Source organism: Trametes versicolor (genome assembly GCF_000271585.1).
Source record: "Trametes versicolor FP-101664 SS1 unplaced genomic scaffold TRAVEscaffold_11, whole genome shotgun sequence".
Taxonomy (NCBI): Eukaryota; Fungi; Basidiomycota; class Agaricomycetes; order Polyporales; family Polyporaceae; genus Trametes; species Trametes versicolor.
Genome location: NW_007360331.1, coordinates 1262537 through 1279743, shown reverse-complemented (window position 1 = coordinate 1279743; position 17207 = coordinate 1262537). Strand labels below are relative to the sequence as shown.

General features: G+C 57.0%; 4 protein-coding genes across 4 annotated transcripts in view; 2 read left to right on the top strand and 2 right to left on the bottom strand.

The window, feature by feature from the left end:
• Positions 1 to 3746, bottom strand: part of TRAVEDRAFT_39782 (uncharacterized protein) — a gene marked incomplete at both ends in the record, with an annotated part of 11582 nt that extends 7836 nt beyond the window's left edge. The window contains 14 exons of the mRNA XM_008044478.1: positions 355 to 496; positions 622 to 860; positions 920 to 1059; positions 1111 to 1209; positions 1274 to 1565; positions 1594 to 1779; positions 1902 to 1997; positions 2050 to 2227; positions 2283 to 2352; positions 2402 to 2573; positions 2629 to 2862; positions 2918 to 3278; positions 3378 to 3691; positions 3726 to 3746. Of these exons, the coding sequence (XP_008042669.1) occupies positions 355 to 496; positions 622 to 860; positions 920 to 1059; positions 1111 to 1209; positions 1274 to 1565; positions 1594 to 1779; positions 1902 to 1997; positions 2050 to 2227; positions 2283 to 2352; positions 2402 to 2573; positions 2629 to 2862; positions 2918 to 3278; positions 3378 to 3691; positions 3726 to 3746 (2544 nt within the window). The remainder of the gene's footprint in view (positions 1 to 354; positions 497 to 621; positions 861 to 919; positions 1060 to 1110; positions 1210 to 1273; positions 1566 to 1593; positions 1780 to 1901; positions 1998 to 2049; positions 2228 to 2282; positions 2353 to 2401; positions 2574 to 2628; positions 2863 to 2917; positions 3279 to 3377; positions 3692 to 3725) is intronic.
• A 1233-nt stretch (positions 3747 to 4979) lies between these two features.
• On the top strand, positions 4980 to 6272 carry TRAVEDRAFT_132565 (uncharacterized protein; the record flags this gene model as incomplete). The annotated part of the gene is made up of 4 exons (XM_008044910.1): positions 4980 to 5294; positions 5354 to 5504; positions 5561 to 5922; positions 5973 to 6272. 4 exons carry the CDS (start codon positions 4980 to 4982, stop codon positions 6270 to 6272), a joined length of 1128 nt encoding a protein of 375 aa, XP_008043101.1.
• A 6109-nt stretch (positions 6273 to 12381) lies between these two features.
• Positions 12382 to 14364, bottom strand: TRAVEDRAFT_132853 (uncharacterized protein; the record flags this gene model as incomplete). The annotated part of the gene is made up of 5 exons (XM_008044909.1): positions 12382 to 12857; positions 12929 to 13099; positions 13160 to 13652; positions 13704 to 14060; positions 14110 to 14364. Coding segments are annotated over 5 exons (1752 nt in total), but the record flags the coding sequence as incomplete, so codon positions are not given.
• A 755-nt stretch (positions 14365 to 15119) lies between these two features.
• TRAVEDRAFT_51938 (uncharacterized protein) overlaps positions 15120 to 17207 on the top strand; it is a gene marked incomplete at both ends in the record, with an annotated part of 2930 nt that continues 842 nt past the window's right edge. Inside the window, 5 exons of the mRNA XM_008044589.1 lie at positions 15120 to 15128; positions 15210 to 15554; positions 15608 to 15973; positions 16033 to 16871; positions 16925 to 17171. Coding sequence (XP_008042780.1) covers positions 15120 to 15128; positions 15210 to 15554; positions 15608 to 15973; positions 16033 to 16871; positions 16925 to 17171 — 1806 coding nt within the window. The remainder of the gene's footprint in view (positions 15129 to 15209; positions 15555 to 15607; positions 15974 to 16032; positions 16872 to 16924; positions 17172 to 17207) is intronic.

Below are 17207 nucleotides of genomic sequence, written 5' to 3'. Positions count from 1 at the left end.
ACTATCTGACCTTATGTCGATTATGCTCCCTTACTCAGCGTTACTCATCACTCAGTCAGCGTCCTCTGGACGTCACATGCTCTCTTCTTATACGCTTACTCATCGTCCTCCCCAGTAGTATATAAGGAGGACTCTGCAGGCCTCTGCTCTTCAGTCGTTCTCTCACAGACTGAAGAGTAAGTCCCACACTACCTATGCTTCCTTACATGTTTACTTACTAGTACTTGTAGCCTCTCTTTGTGCGGCTTACAGGTACAGTACTATGCAATCATAGTCGTTCTCTCACAGACTGAAGACCTCTCTTTGTGCGGCTTACAGCCTTCCAGGTTCAGAGTTCATCAGTGTCTGCATCGCCTCCTCCGCCTTTGCGATCTCCTCCTGCGCTGCCATCTTCTCGTCCAGTTTCGCCAGGTTTTCGCCCTCGGACTTGATGATATCCTCGTAAGCCTTCAGCCGCTCCTCCATCACCCTAAGCTGCTGCTCGTCGAACTGGATGCTGCAAGCCACAAGAGTCAGCACTAGAACCCCTCGCACCAGCAGACACCAGAAAAAAAGACCTACGCATGCGTAAGACGCGCAATCTGCGTATCGAATTACAACCACGCCTCGCTCTCCGCCTACGCCACCTTCAGCTGGCGCTCCTCGTACTCGCGGATATTCGCAACCCCGATCTCCTCGCAAAACTCCTCGAAAACGCCGTCCTCCGTCTCGTTGACGACCGCCACAAGCGCATCGATCTTACCCTTCATGCTGTCGTACACCGCCTGCGCCTTGCACAGGTCTGGCTGCAACGCGCAAATCTCGCGCTCGACGTGCTTCAGCTCGTCCTTGATGCCCGACAGCCTTGTCTTGTTCGCTTTCTGTCCGTGTACAAGTGGTCAGTATCCTATCCGATCGCTACGAGCGGGCGGGCACGTACTTGGTCGTCGCGCACGACGTGCAGAGCCGACTCCAAACGGCTGATCTCCGCGATGAGGACCTTGCTTTCCTTGCCCCGAGGCATTGACTTGCCAAGCTCGAGAAGCTGCGCCAGCAGGTTGTCGCGCACGCGCTGGAGGCCTGCAAACACGTCAGTCGTATCCTTCCATAAGCTCCTATAGTGTACCCTACCTTGCACATCCTTCTCTTCCCATTTCTTGCCGTTCTGCTGCGAGCTCTTACCACCAGTGATGAGACCGCTCTGGATGATAGTTCCCTCTAGTGTAACGGCTGCAAAGGACTCTGATCACTGATCAGCTCTCCCGCAGACCACGTTATCATATGCGCACTTTACCTTTCACCTCCTGTCCCTTCTCGTACCACACATACCGCGCGACCTCCATCGAGTCGCACACGAGCGCATTCCCACACGCATGATGCATCACCCTCTTCACTGCCGGATCGTAATGTATAACGTCCACAGCCAACCTCGCACCCTTGGCGAACGCGCGGAACTTGTCGTTCACGGGCTTGACCTGGATCGTATCGAGTGGGATAAATGTTGCCTGCCCCGCGCGCTGGTTGCGCATGCACTTGATGCAGTCGATCGCCGTCTTCTCCTCGTCGACCACGATTGCGTCAATGTTCTGCCCGAGCACGACCGCGACGGTCGACCGCTGTCTTGTACTTGCGCTGCGTCGGCTTGCAGAGGTCCACCACGCGTCCGCGCACCCCAGGAAAGATTTGCTGCAGGTTCACAAGCGTTTCTTTGAGCTGTGTCTCGCGCTGCGACTCCTGCTGGTCCACGCCCGCCTGCGTGAGCTTCTCGTAGATGTCAACCAACTTCTCGTTGACCTCCTTCTCAAGTTGTCTGTGTAATTGTCAGCTCTGCGGTCAGGCTGTTTGGCCAATGAGACATACTCGATGTGCATGCGCTCGGACGGCGGGTCTGAATTGCCATGGTCACGATACGTACTCGATACGCATGCGCTCAGACTCCTGGTTGTCGTGCCTTGGTTATCGTGCTCCTGCTTCACGCGCTTGAGTTCTGCCGTCAACTCGGACACCTTCTCGTCGAGCTGTAGTTATTTTAGCGGCCATGTCTCCAACCCAAGTTTGAGAGATATTTACCTCTGCCTTCTTCTGACTCTGTGTGCGGTCCTCTTCCGACGACTTGTCGCACTTCTGTGTCAGCTGCTCGAGCTTGTCTTTGGGCTGCGCAAGTGTGCGGCCCGCCGTCTTCTCGTCTCGTGACAGTGTCTCGAGCGACTGCCTCTTGTCGACGGCAAGGATACTCGCGCTTGCTTTACTGTTGCCCACCGAGGTTAGCACGGCCTGAATTCGTTAGCCGCATGAAGACCTACAGTCTCCGGTACTCCTCCAAACTCTCTTCACTCAGTGATAGGTTAGTTTGCGCCGCGCGGTGCTGCACCTCTGGGAGGATGTCAGGGACTTTGGCTTATTAGGGTACTTGGTTGCATACCTTGGGCCGCGTTTGCCGCTCTTTGCACTGTCTGCAGGTTCTCTTGTAGCGCCTGCAGCTTCCGCCGCTGCTCAGCTTCGGTCTGCTGGAGCTTCTCTAGCTCCTGCTGTGCCTTCTCGCGCTTCCGTTCGGCGTGCTTGATCTGCGCCTCGATTCGGACTAAGTCTGGGCGCTGTATGTACGTTAAGTATTATGCAAGACGCAATGGTCCTCCTGCACGGGCGTACCTTGGTCTCTAAGGCCTTCTCGGCCTTCTTGATACGCTTCTCCTTCTGCATGACGTTCGACCGCGCCCTGGCTTGCTCAGCGCGCGCATCCTCGAGTGCCTTCTCGTCTTTGCACTGCTCCGCACGTAGACCTGCGAGCGTCTGGTTCTGCTCCTTGATAGCCCGAGCATGCTCCTCGAGAGAGTGCTGGATGTGGTAGAGCTTGAACAGGATGCGGCGGAGCACGAGCTCGTCCTATAGCAAGCCTCAGCGATATTGCACGACGTACAGACATAATAGCAAGGCATACCCACTCCTGGCAAAGTGCCTCGAAGTGTTCCGCTTCGCCCTTCTGCTCCTTGTACTGCTTAATCTCGCCCGCAATCCCGCGGCGCTTCGTGAAGTTGAACGTCGCGTTCTCAGTCGCGCGTTCGAGCACCTCGCGGGCCTTCTCATAATCGGGCGCGAGCTCGAGCGAGCCGGAGATCTGGTTGATGAGCCGCGCGAGCTCCTTGGGCGACTGCCACGCGACGGCCTCGACGTCGCCTTGGAAGACGAGGAAGTTCTTGGCCTTCACGAGGATGTTGTGCTGGATGAGTGCGGCGTTGTACGCGGAATACGTGACGACGTGGTTGTTCAGTTTGTATTCGGACGCTCCGGTCGTCGAATTACTGGGGAGGGATCAGCATCAGCACAGGCTCGCGAGCATACACGCTCCGCCGACGCGAAGACGAATGTATGCGCGCGTTTAAGCGCAAGCTGGAACTCACGTTCGTTGGAAACACCATTCCTTCTTGTCCGCGTCCTCGTAGACAGCGAGAACCCACGCCCTGGTTGCCGTACCCTCGCCTTCCCCCTCGCCCTCCTCTTCGTCGTCCTGCTGAGGCTGAGAAGGACCAGCGCCCTCCCCATCTGGGTTTCGGGCGAGTCTACGGCCACGGTAGACGAGGTCCTTGAGCTGGCTGGAGCGGAGCTGGGCAGACTTGACTCCGAGAACGAAAGAGATGGCATCCATGAGGTTGGGCTTGCCCGCGCCGTTCGGGCCAATGGAGGAGGTGAAGTTGCGGAAGGGGTCGATGATGACCTGGTGGGCCGCAGTATGATTTGAAGTCGCAGACCTCGATGCAGATGAGCGGCATCGGAGGAGGAGAGAGGGAGGGGAGACAGAGAGGGAGGAGGGACAGAGGGTTTGGCCTGCAACGGGGCGATGAGCAACTTTGCGGACTTGGGGGTCGCCCTGCCTAGACCAAAAGGTGCCAGGAGAACCACATCCCCGGGCAGGGATCGCCCTCCTCGAGTGAGGAGGACCAGTGCCCTGCCAGTCCTGAAGCTGAAGAAACATCGATGTTGGAGGAGATGGCAGTCGCTGATCATGGGCGAGCGCTTGATGCCTGAACGTTGAACGTTGAACACTTGCTGGTTCGTGTTTGATTTTCGCACGGTTGACACTTAGCCCTCCTCCCAGTCCGCTCACAGCTACCGACTCGGACTCCCAAGACGCCACACGAAGCTGCTCTAGGCTGAGCATTTATCTCCGACTTAGGCTATGCCCGCTACCACCATGTTGCTTCGCCAACAAACCCTATGTCCCGCGTTCCAAAAGAAATGCCGCAGTGCAGGCGTGAAAGACGAAATCCCCAAATGTGTTGTGTGTACTATGGGGAGGAAGAAAAAGGCAGAGGAGGACGTTTGTCGATTCAAATGTGGGTGCATGCTTGTTTTATCACAGAGTTCCCATTAATCCTGAGCAGACTGGCGCACAATATCCATCATCGCTGAGGATAAGTACACCATCAAGTTCAGCGACACGCAAGATGGCACACACGAACAGCCCGACCTCCGGCAGGTATATCACGATAAGCACGACAGCTGGAGCGTCCAGTATAAGCGGGTATGTGTCTTCCGCAATGTTTGTGCAATGAATGCTTAAATGAATCAAGCTGGTCTGCGCCACGCACCTCTCCCCGATTTTGGAACAAGAAGTGCGTCAATATGCAGCCCTCCAAGTGCTGTATAAACATCGCGAAGTGTCCGTCCGCGTTACTTGCGGTTCGTTGCTTTTTTGGTCCAAAGGACGTCTTTCTGATCATCCTGTAGATCACTGTCAAACTTGCTTGTTCGCGTTGAGCTGGTTTTGCGCGGTATGCGGCGCCGAGTACTGCTCAACATGCACGGGATCGGTTTCTGGCCCTGATGTGAGCCCAACGTTGCTCTTCAAATAGATGATACTCAGAAGTCACATGCAGCCTCCTGCAATATGTCATGCTCGGGAAAATTGGATCCCGATCTCCCGATTCTCTTTGGACGAGCTGCGCAAACTCATCTCCGACATGCAAGCCCATCTGGACCTCCGAGAAACCATCCAGCGATTCATGAATTCGCCCATCCCTCCACTCAGTCCGGGCATCCTGGGCGGACATTCCATAAGTATTCTAAACAAGCGAGCCCTAACCTCCCAGCTCTTCAGATCAATCTGGACCAAAAGAAGACCTTTCGTAGTCACCCAAGTCCTCGATGACTCCCAGATATCGTGGACTCCGCAACACCTGTGCAGCAAATATGGTACCGAACCCTGTGAAGTAGAGGACTGTGAGGGATCCGGCACGACTAGCGTTTCGACGGTGGGGAAGTACTTCTCACAATTCGAGATCCCGCGCAGCAACCGGCATACCATCTATAAGCTTAAGGTATGCCGCTGTAGAATCTCGATGCTTCTACAGTGTACATGACATACACTGTGATACAGGACTGGCCGCCCTCTGAACGCTTCGACTCTGTACATCCTGAACTTCACGCGGACTTTGTCAAAATCCTTCCTGTCCCAGACTATACAGCCCCCTCAGGAAAGATGAACTTGGCATCACACTTCCCCCTCAATAGCGTAGCCCCCGATATCGGTGAGTGGCTGTTGTGAAGAGTATTCAGTGTCTGATGTATGAGGTACTGCCGCCAGGCCCGAAACTTTACAGCGCCCTCGAGTCCCTGCTCGATGACAAACATCATGGGTCGACAAGACTGCATCTCGATCTAGCGGATGCTGTAAACATAATGACTTATGCTGGACTCGCCGCAAATGGACTGCCGGGTTACGCCACCTGGCACATATTCAGAGCCGACGACGTCGAGAAGCTGCGCGAATATCTTTCGGCGAAGCATGCAGAGGGTGATATCTTAGGAGACGTCATCCATAACCAGCAGACTTTCCTCTCGCCTTCCATGCTCCAAGAACTTCGTCAGAAGCACGGTGTCTATCCATACGTAGTGCAGCAGCATGTGGGAGAAGCAGTTTTCATCCCAGCCGGCTGCGCCCATCAGGTACGTGTCATGTGCCTGGAACAATGCCTATGACATATCTCCTTTTCTAGGTTTCAAACCAGGCCGACTGCATCAAAGTCGCATGCGACTTTGTGAGCCCGGAATCTATCCCCACGTGTCTGCACCTTGCGGAACAGTTCAGGCTGCAACGGATGGCTCACGAATGGCCTCACGACGTCCTGCCAGTGGAGTTGTTGCTGTACTACTCATGGCTTTGTTGCGAAACAGTCGCACTGTACGTCATCGCTAAAACAAGTTGCTCTCTACACTCACCATGCATACAGGACAAAGTGCTCGAGCAGTCCTCCGGAAGCCCCCTCGTTTGCTTGCCCCATTCCTCAATGTTCTAAAACCTTCAAGAATGCGATAGCACTGCTCGACCATGTGTAAGCCTAAGCATATCATGCCAATAAGCTTATGCTTACTGTTTATGCTCCCTATCTGCAGCAACGACTCGCACAACATACACATGAGGAATTCAGAGAAGAAGAAGGCAGCTAAGTGGACTCCGGGACAGGCTAAGGTAGCAGTGTTGAAGGCACAGAGTAAGAAGCAGGCAAGGACATGATGTCCCTCTCGACTATCTTGTATTATCTGCAATGACACGCAAGCCACCGCATGGGGCAAAGATCATCGAGTTCACGCATTCGCAAGGCCAGAAGGTCACAATCCAGCTCGTGCACGCGTGCTGCAAAGTCTCCACCCTCACACCATTTATGAACTCCAGGCGCCTCGCAGACGAAGCAGCGGGCGGGTAGCCCGACGATGCTAGCACTACTATCCCGTTCGCGGAGCAGTTCCCGCGCCGGAAGGTGCTCACGAAGGAGGGCATCAAGAGAATCGTGAATTGCTTCGTGGACGCGGCGATGCGCGCCCTGCATGTGGGCTTCGATGTCATCGGCGTGCACGGGTCCCTGATCAGCTCGTTTTCGAGCCCGACGAGCAAGGACCGCACGGATGCGTATGGCGGGGACTTCGTGAGCCGAGCCAGGGCGGTGCTCGAGGTCATTGACGTGGTGCGCGCGGTGAACTCGCCGACGATGCCGCTGCTGCTCCGCAACAGCGCGAGCAAGTGGCTTACAGTAAGAGGTGTACCCGGACACGTTGTCCTGGCGCTCGGAGGACACGGTGCGCCTTGCGGGACTGCTCGTGGAGCACGGCGTGGACCTGCTGGACGTGCAGTCGAGAAGGAATCATCTCGCGCAGAAGATCAAGACAGGGCCGACGTACCAGGCGCATTTTGCGGAGGCGGTGAAGAAGGCGCACGCACCACCACTGTTGCCGGGCGCGCATCGGACACCAACCAAGTCTCGACGCTTCACCTCTGCATCACTACCGCGATGCCCACAAACCACCCATTTGAGACCGAGCATGTGTACGAAACGAGATATATTAATGCGTACACAGTAGTCCCTACCATCTGCCCGCCCGCCCTCTGCCACTTGCACACCGCCTCCAACATGCGCCCGCACTAGCCTCACATTCGCTGTCTCTCACTCGGCTGCTCACCCTGCGCAAACGCCAACATGCCTGCGTCCTCCACCATCGCCGTGTTCACCCCCGCACCCATGTCAGCGCCTGCCTCCGCCTCGCAGTGCTCCTCAGTCGCCCACTGCAGGTACGCCGCCGTGTTCTTCTCCGGGTCGCGTGCCAGCGCTTCGTCCATCTCCCGCCGTGCCTTTGGTGTGCTCACAGGCGGCGCATATCGTGCAACGACGACGCAACCTCGGGCACGGCGGAAGCGACGATGGATCCTGACAGTGTGTGGCTCGACACGACTCAGACGGTCAGAGGCGGTGAACGGTGGAGCATGACGTTGTCGGGCATGGATTTCCCACCGAGCTGGACCGCCCCAGTGTCGTCCTTGACGGACCCCCGCCCGGTCATGCCGATACGGCTGTGCGAGCAAGGAGACGAAGACCTTCTCCAAGCTGGGCACACACACCCCCAGCCCTGAGCCGGAGAGCGCACCCAGAACCGCCAGTAGCCGTGAACGCAGGCGGGTTGCTAACACGCCGCGGTCCGTGCCCGTAGTGGCACCGGGCAGAGACATAGGACGCAATGGTAAGCGACACTGATGTGCGGGCGGGTACACAGATCGGAGATCGTACTGCAGCGGTCATCTCTGTATGGTACAGACACGATTGTGCGCAGGGCCTGTCCGCCACCACAAAATGATGCATTCGCTAGTGGGTAGGGTTACCAGGGAGGGGTGGACCAAGGGTGTACGTACTTGTCTCTGTGCGATGGCGCGAGCTCTGGGTGTGTGTGGGCGTGCAGAGGCGCGGGTGGTGGTGTTGGAGACCCGCTGGGGCCGCAAAGAGAACGTGTCAGGTGTGTGTGATGAGACAGGACCTGCCTGAAAGCGAGGGCGTATAAGAAGAGGCAGGAGGATGCAGGAGGGAGGGCAGAGACGAACAATGTGCTTGCTCGTAAGCTCTTCCAGTCAACTCCCCATCCTTTCCATGTCTCCTCCCCGTTCGTCTTCGCCGCCGCAGCCGTCATCGACGCTGCCCGCGCGTTCGTTCTCCCTATGATGATGTAGACAAGGTGAGTATCTGTATAGCAGGTAAGCAAGTTGGTGTGCTTTCTGTCTGATACGGTTGTTGACATTCGAATGCGCAGGTAACGGGCAGGCAGATGAGTATGGCGCTGTCATTGCAGACGTATTGAGTACGTGCGCGGTGTGTGCCGATCGAGTATGCCGCTAATGAGAACAATCATAACCTGGAGACTTCCCGTCAGCGGCTCCTGCTCCCCGGAACCGACCTGTATGAACTCTGCATGGACGTGTCGTGCGAGGAAATCGTTTTCAAGGTACGTCTTCTTAGCAGCGCGCGCGTGCCCGAACAAAGCCAGAGTTGGCATTGTCAGTTCCGCAGCGGTACACCCGCCCGCCCGCTGCTTCATAAGGTCCCGATGATTGTGATTCAGCCTCGTGTTCACGCCTCATCTTCATCCTCGTCCATCTCCTCTGACATCGTCTGCAGGCTTATGGGCAACCTCTGCAGAGATACGCCGACCCTTGCCAATCCATACGCGGGCGGCGTCGCCAGCCGAGTCTATGAAAGGCTGTCAGCTAATGCACGAATCTCTACAGCGAGTACGCATGTGTACAGGCATGTGCGTCACCGCGTAGCGGAGGAACTCACTTGCATGCGGCGCGGGCGGACGATATGGTGTTCGCGACGGGCACCTATTCTGCGGACATGCGAATGGAGGCCTCAGGCTTGTCCTGCGAGAACGACGGCGAGGTGTTCGAAGCGACCTCTATAGCGACTAGTAGAACTATATATCATTCTGTATGCGTAGAATCAGCTTTGGGAAGCGTATGTAGAGATATACAGACCAAGATATGAGCCAGGAGCCATATACTTGGGCAGTGTGTTCGTTCAAAGTGGCCGCCGCACGAGAGCTATCTGAGCCGAAAGTTCATCGTTAGCAGAAGGTAAGGATACAGAAATGGAGTGATACAAACGCTTTCCCTGCGTGCAGTGAGGAGTTTCGCAAGGCACTTTGTTGGTCCATAGCACCCGCGCGAAGCGAGCTGTATTCGCGCCGACGGATGCACAAATACGACATGGCTGTGTACAGTGCTATAGCAGAACACTAGAAGGAGGGGTGTGGTAGAGCGAGAGATATTGACGAAGCATGCGGGCACGCCTGCAAGATCTGGCACTGGGTGAGGGAGAGAGATGGCGGGCAGAAGGGAATATCGTGTGCGTCATAGTCCCCCTCAGCGCGGCAACTACCGGGCGTCTCCCCACGCCCTACCCCGCGCAGTCCCCCTACTGAATAGTACTCCTCCTCGTCCCCTCACACAAACGTCGACATGCGCGCGTTCTCAGGCCCAGGTATCGTACCCTAGTGGCGCCGCACCACCGCAATCTGAAAGTCACACCCGCCAAGCACATACTTGAACTCCAGCAGCCGCTTCATTTCGCTCCCCACCTCCTGCTCGTCTGTCACCACGTAGATAAAGTCCGCCGGGGACAGCAGCGACCGTAGCAACGACCCCGTGGACGCATCTCCTGGGCAGCAGACTGATTCGTGGACGTCTCGAGGTACGTGGATCTCGCATGCATTGTGCACCGCTAATCTACGCACCTCTAGCTGCACACACGCTCCCCAGACCGCCCAGAAATCTCCCGCACGAGTCGCCAGAATGAACCCGATCTCCACGCTCAAAATTCCCCGCAATGCGCGAGATCTCGCGCTGCTCAACGGTCCTATCGTGTCCTAAACTCGGGCATCGTCTGTGCGGCGAGGAGGCGGTCAAACGACCGCTGGAAACAAATTGTGAGTTCGCTGTAGGGCGCACAGTGGAGCCTGCATCGCTGACCTCTTGTCCCATGCAAATCCTAGCTCTCGGACAAATTCGCGCCGCTCGCAACGCCGCAAACACTCCCGCAGGTCCCAGGCGAATGTCTGTATGCTACCCGCAAGTAAGCAGATGTTAGGCCTCCGCGTTCGCGCTACTTACCTCTCTGTAGTCGACGCTCCTCTAGCTGCACACACGCCCTGCAGAACACCCAGGATTCTCCCAAATGATTCGCCCAAACAAAGCCCGCCTGCGCCCTGAACGGCTCTCACCGCGTCCTGAACTCGGACATTGTCTGGGGGGATGGAGGACGATGAAACGACCCCCGTAAATATTGTGAGCTCGCCATAGGGTGCACAGCGGCTAGGCGACGACCTCAAAGATGACCGTGTCGCGGCCGCCCCTTGGGTCCAACAGCCGCGAAACTTGGTAGGTACACACCCGTGCGCGTTCCCCGTTGTACCCCATTGCGTGCAGCCGCACACGACGAGTTCGATATTCGGACTTTTTGCGCTGCCGGGCTCAACTACGCGTCAGCGAGCAGATCTCGACCTCGCCCCTCCGCCCCCTCGCCCTGTCAAGCCTGATTGCTTGGACTCCTCATGGACTCCTCACCGGGGACCACGGACACAACGCTCACGACACCGTGGCGCCGCCAGCGCGTGCGGGCCCCGCGAATTCGCCGCCCACCTCCGGCTGGCTCTCTGGCACGCCAGCATCGCGTCCAGACCGCTCACAAAGCCACGACGTGTCCCCTGCGCCAGGGCGCGTCCCCACACTGAGTATCACCGCAATCCGAGGAGGTAGAAATGGTCGACCTTGGGGTGATCTCATGGGCGAACGTGCAGTGCGATCAGCGAAATGCGCAGGCAGCGTACATATGCCTTCTCCCGCACCGCCGTTCTGCAGAGGCGCTTGTGTGCACCCCCTGCGTTGAGCTGCGTTGTGTGCGAGCGAATGGGACGAGGTCTACTTCGCAACTTCGCGGGGAGGCACGGGGGATCGCGTCGTGGGCCAGGTCGATGTGTCGGCCGCGGGGTCCACCGAGCCCCGCAAGTGAAGCACTCCCCGCACGTACCGCTGGGGCGGTGTGGATGCTGCCCAGACATCGTTCGCATCCGCGGACACTGCGTGGCGGGCGCGTGAGACTGAGGTACGCAAACACTATACCTTATGTTGGCCCGTACTGACCGCACGGAACAGATGGGACTCACCAGTGTCTCCGCCAGTTGCAGACGGCCCTCGACACGCAGGGCACTCCTGGGTGATGAAGCTGCGACTGCTGCTGCCCCGACTATTGTCCCCTGCTGCTGGAGAGGGCTTGAGGCTATGTACGCAGCTACGCAAAACCGTAATATACGTGTCTCCAGGTTCTCCGCGCCGTCTGATCTCCACGCCCGCCCTCGTCTTCACCCCGCCCTCGCATGTGTATGCGGTACGTGCCGCGGCGAGCGGGTATCATTGTGTCCTGTAGAAGGCTGCGACGTGCAAGATCAGCACTCCGTTCATCTGCGCAAGAATTGGGATACTCACCTTTGTGTACAGCAGACTTGATTCAATCAGCCGCATGCAGCGGAGAGTCAAGAGCGCAGCTGATGTGTAGGAGGTCAGTCTTCCTGCACCTGCGCAAGATCTGGGGCCCTCACTTTCGAGCGATGCAGGTTAGTCTTGGGCGGCTCAAGCAAGGGCGACCTAGCGGGGTGAGCAGTAGCGTTCAGCAGGTGTGTCGGTGATGAGCTGCCTCACCGTGTGAAGACTCTTGTAGACCCCACAAGTTACCCGGCATAATTGCATTCCATCGAGATGGCAGGGCGACCTCGACGAGCATCCGCCACACAGCGGGCGCCCTCTCGGGGGGGGGGAGCATGTCCCAGAGTACATATATGGTTCCGAGGCGGCCGCGTGCAACGAGCTCAAAAGCACAGAGCGCACAGGGTTGTACTGGTCAAGTTGTAGGGTACAGATACCATTATATCACGCTCTACGGCGTTTCCTACTGGACTCAACGTTACTGATCTTGCTAGGGCTGAGAGGCAGATGTTCAGTGTCATCTCGACTGCTCTGTCGCCCACGACGCTTCTTCCCCTTCCCCAGTGTGGAGTCAACCTGGCTGTGGTTACCCTCCTCGCAAACACCCTCTATATCCTGCCTGTCCTCCTCGTCTTCCTTGCGTGCGGTCTGGGTGATTTTCTGCGTGGCAGTGATGGCAGCCTGACGTCGGGGCCGACCCGTCCCAGTGGCAGTGGTAACAGTCTCCACCACAGCGCTGACGGAGTTGTCAACGAGGACGTCTCCAGACTCCACGTCAGAGCTATCATCGGTGGTTGCTGCGGCCTGACGCAACTTAGCCCGGAGTCGCACATTTGCAATGTGCTTCTCCTGTTTGTCGAGCTGAGCGCGTGAAGGCCGGCGTTTAGCAGGGCGACCGCGCTTGCCCGTGCGGTCCTACAGAAGATGTCAGTCAATGAAGATATATGCAAAGAAGACATGCTTGCCAAAGGAATACGTCCTGGTGGAAGAGCCATATCCGCTGAGAACTGATTTTGCTTGTACATGTGGAATGACGCCATGCCGAGTGTGGTTGACTTCCCCGCAAGTCGGACATCCACAGGCACTTTCTGTGATGTTGACATACTGATTAAAAGATTGAAAAGAATGAGAAGAGAGAGATGCGTACCGGGCGACTGTCATTCCACCCTTTCCCCCACTCGTCTGGCCGCTTTGCAACGATGATGCTGTAGAATTTGGGCGGCTTTAAGGCGGCGCTATACGGGTCGTGATAGACGTGAACGGGGACCATTTTCTTAACCATGCCGGTGGCTAGCTGGTCCGAGATGTTCTTCTCGTAAGGTTCACCTGGGTGGAAAGAATCAGTAATTCAAGGGACGTAGAAATGACCCCTGAAGAACAACTGACCAATGGTATGGTCGGGGTCTAAGAGACCGTTGCTGAGGTACCTGTTGTATAAATCGGCTGGCATGCTGACATCGACCTTGCGAAAGATCCACAGGTAGCTGCGGGTGTAGCGCAAGTCGGCCCAACGATTGAACGCAAAGGCTGAGCCGAGGTTGTGCTGCTGGGCACAATGTTGACGGAATTCCGGGGACACCCACATACTCATGTAGCAGGCGTAGCAGTCCAGGAACCTCTGAAACTCAACATCGTCAGAGCAGAGTATGCAGGGAGGGATTCCGGGCCACAGGGAGCATGTGAAGAGGAAGTCGTTTGCCGTGTGTTTCCCGATGCCGGGGAACGTGAGCTGGTCTGTGCACATCTCATCTATGAGGGCGAGCGACATATCCGCCTCCTCCAACATCTTGCCTCTCCATTGCAGGAGAGCCGCCAAAGCGGCCTCTGGCTCCAGGATGAAGTCGGGGCCATGCTCGGAGTCCCATACGTCTGTCCAGATCTAGAAAGCAGGTTCAAAGATGAATCTCGGAGAAGATAGACAAGTACTCACTTTGGATGTGAGCGGGTCAAGGTCCATATAGTGCCAATGACGTCCGAGACTGAGAATTTCCATCCGCAGGAGACGGGCAAAATCCACCATGATGAAGACTTGATCTTTGCACACGATAGCTGCGAAGATGTTGATAGACTGAGAACCATCGGGGCGATAGTTGTTCGGCTTGTTTGGCCGTGCTCGCAGAGCCTCCGGGACCACAATGTCAGCGGGAATGACGAAGGAGCGGAGACGTTGTGCTTTAGCCTTGTTGACGTTGGGCCCAGGAGTGTCTTGAGCGACAATGGCATCGAATTGTGCCCTTGGTATGACCGTTCCCATAGCCTCTAGGCCAAGGTGAAATCGTATTGCATGCTGGGACAGTCAGCATAGAGATGAGCGGGACAGGGGAGCGGGTACTTACATATCCAGCCGCTACCATTAGCTCCTTGCCCCTGGCGCGTACGAGCACCCGCCCATCCTCGAACGGCTTGAGCAAGTGAGCCCATTCTTCTCCGCGTGAGCGTAGCACATCCCACTCGTTGGGGACGTAGTCGGCGGGGACGGGCTCCATGTCCGGGTCGTAACCGAGATTCTTGACTGTACAGCTGCCATAGTCTCGGGCGTTAGTACCCTCGGCAAAGACCCTAGGGTAGATCCGTATATGACCTGCAGTAGCAAAGGTGAGGTAGGAGGAGGTGTACTACCCAGTGTGTTGAAAGTGCTTACCACGCTGTAACCCTCCGTCTTCTTGGCATTGTCTGAACTGCCACTCGAGCCCTTTTAGGATGTCGATTTCAGGCATGAGTGCGCCAAGAATAAGTCCAGAGGAACACAGAGGGAAGTGAGAGCGGGAAAGAGCCAAGACACGACAAGGTCAGGACAGACACGTCGAGACGCGTCGCGGACGCGCACCGACGCGCTAAGTCACTAAATGTCACAGACGTGACTCACGCCTAACATGGCACCTTCATGGCGGGCATTCCGGGCAGTGTATTGCACCAGACAAACGTCAATGATAGATAGGTCACTTAATAAATGGCACGAATCATTATTCAAGCACATAATAGTGCAAGAGGCCTTGTTCCGCACGACTCTTGCAGAGTGCCGCATGCAGACATGCGAGTCGTGCTTGACTGGATTATTCACTCACTTTGACGCTTGTTTCGGGCTTTAAAATCGTAGAGCATCGACGTTGACAGGGACTATGATACATAGAAACCAATTACATGCGGACCAGACTCCGATGACAGTGAGAAAGCAGCGATTCAAAGTGCGTGACGGCGCAATGGGCTCAGGCGCCTATTCGCCGGTGTAACGCGCCTTGAACGCGCCAGGCATTTTGTTCCTGTAGTCCTCCTGCTCTATGGACCCCTCTCTGTGCTTCCAGCCCTCTCGTAATGTTCTGCCATTCAAAACGTTCAGGAGGCAGTAATGGTCGCTGTCCGCTCGCAGCTGCTCGAGTCTATATGTCTCGTTCCTCTCTTCCACTCTTCTCCCGGCATCGCTCTGCAACCTTACTAGGTCCTCGTCGACAAGCTCGTCGACCACCTCTACGCCGGGGACAAGTCGAAGATTCCCACAGCTGAGTACCTCGCTGCGGCACCTCGCACTCTCCCTGCTGCAATTGCCCCTGCTGTCTCTGGAAACACTGCGACTTATGTCGTTGGACAGTCCGTACCCGAGACTGCGGCATGGCTCGAGACCCTCACGGGCCCCAAGCTTAGCTGGGCTCGTGTGCTGCTCGCCTCTACGACTATTTTGCAGGGCACGGCATACGTCGACAACCACATGCGTCATCTGTTTGCTCCCCACCGTGGGCAGAAGGTCGTCGTCGAGACTGAGGCATCCCGCCCGACGAAGATCTCGGTGTTTGGCAGCGCCCGCTCGTACGGCGAGCACGACCTCTCGAGGCCATCGAGGCCACATTCGATGCCGCAACTTCAACAATTGATGTCACCATCTTCGAGGAGCGCGGCGGGTCATCTGTCCTGCTAGACCTCCACTTTGTCTACAAGCCTGCCATGGGGTACGCGCCCATCCACGGGGTCGCCGATGACCGCAACACGCGGATGAAGGCCTTCTACTGGAAGCTGTGGTTTGGCGACGACGAGGTGCTCCCCGAGATCAATGTCCGCGACACGTTCACTGGCCCGGAGGTCACCATCGACGAGGACGACATCGAGAGCTTCTGCGCGGTTGTTGGAAACCAAGGCGAGGCATTCAAGTCCGCCCGCAACGAGACGCCCTTAGCTCCTATGGACTTCGCCATCGTTGCAGGATGGCAGGTACATAACCACTGTCATACTTCACTCTGACGGATGCTTATGTTCATCATCGTCTACAGGCAATCATGAAGGTGATCTTCCCCGCGCCCATCGACGGAGATCTCCTCAAGCTTGTGCACTTGTCGAACGGCTTCCGCCTTCTTGACGGCGTCAAGCCTCTCCAGGCTGGCGATGTCTGCAAGGCGGAGGCGCGCATCGTCGCCGTCATCAACAGCGACGCCGGCAAGTCGGTCAAGGTCAAGGGACATGTTATCCGCAACGGCGAGCGTGTCATCGAGGTCGTCTCCTCGTTCCTCTACCGTGGCCGCTTCAGCGACTACGAGAACACGTTCGAGATCCTCGAGGAGCCCGACTACCTCGTCGAGCTTCCGTCGGACGCTGCTGTCGGTGTCCTGCAGTCGAAGGAATGGTTCGAGTGGGACGACGAGACCAAGCCCCTCCAGGCTAGCACGACGCTCATCTTCCGCGTCCGCTCGGAGGTCACGTACCGCAACAAGACCTGCTACAAGCCCGTGAATGTCTCGGGCGAGGTCTTCGTCCGCGACCAGATCAAGCGCCTCGTCAAGGTCGGCACCGTCGACTTCCTCCAGGACGACTCACGCGGCAACCCCGTCGTCGCGTACCTCCAGCGTCACGGTAAGCCCCAGGGTCTCGTTAGCCCGCTGTCCAACGATGGCTACACTATGACCGTCAACGCGAGCACCGCGTTTGCATCGCCTGCCACCAACGAACCTTACTCGAAGGTCTCGGGTGACTTCAACCCCATCCACATCAACCCGTACTTCGCGGATTACGCATCCCTCCCTGGCACGATCACGCACGGTATGTGGTCGAGTGCCGCGACGCGTCGCTACGTCGAGACTGTTGTTGCGCAGGGCAAGCCTGAGCGCGTCGTTGCGTAAGTCTGAGTGCCGTCATTCTCGCCGTTATAGTTTCTGACTTATCTTATAGGTACGACGTCGCCTTCGTCGGCATGATCCTTCCCGGAGACGAGCTTGAGGTCAAGATCAAGCACGTCGGCATGCGCGACGGCAACTTCGTCGTCAACGTCGAGACTGTCAACAGCCGCGGCGAGAAAGGTCCTGGCCGGTACCGCGGAGGTCGTGCAGCCCGCCACCGTCTACGTCTTCACTGGCCAGGGTTCCCAGGAGCCCGGCATGGTATGGATCTCTATAACAACTCGCCCGCCGCCCGCTCCGTCTGGGAAGCCGCCGACGCTCACCTTACCGCCGTC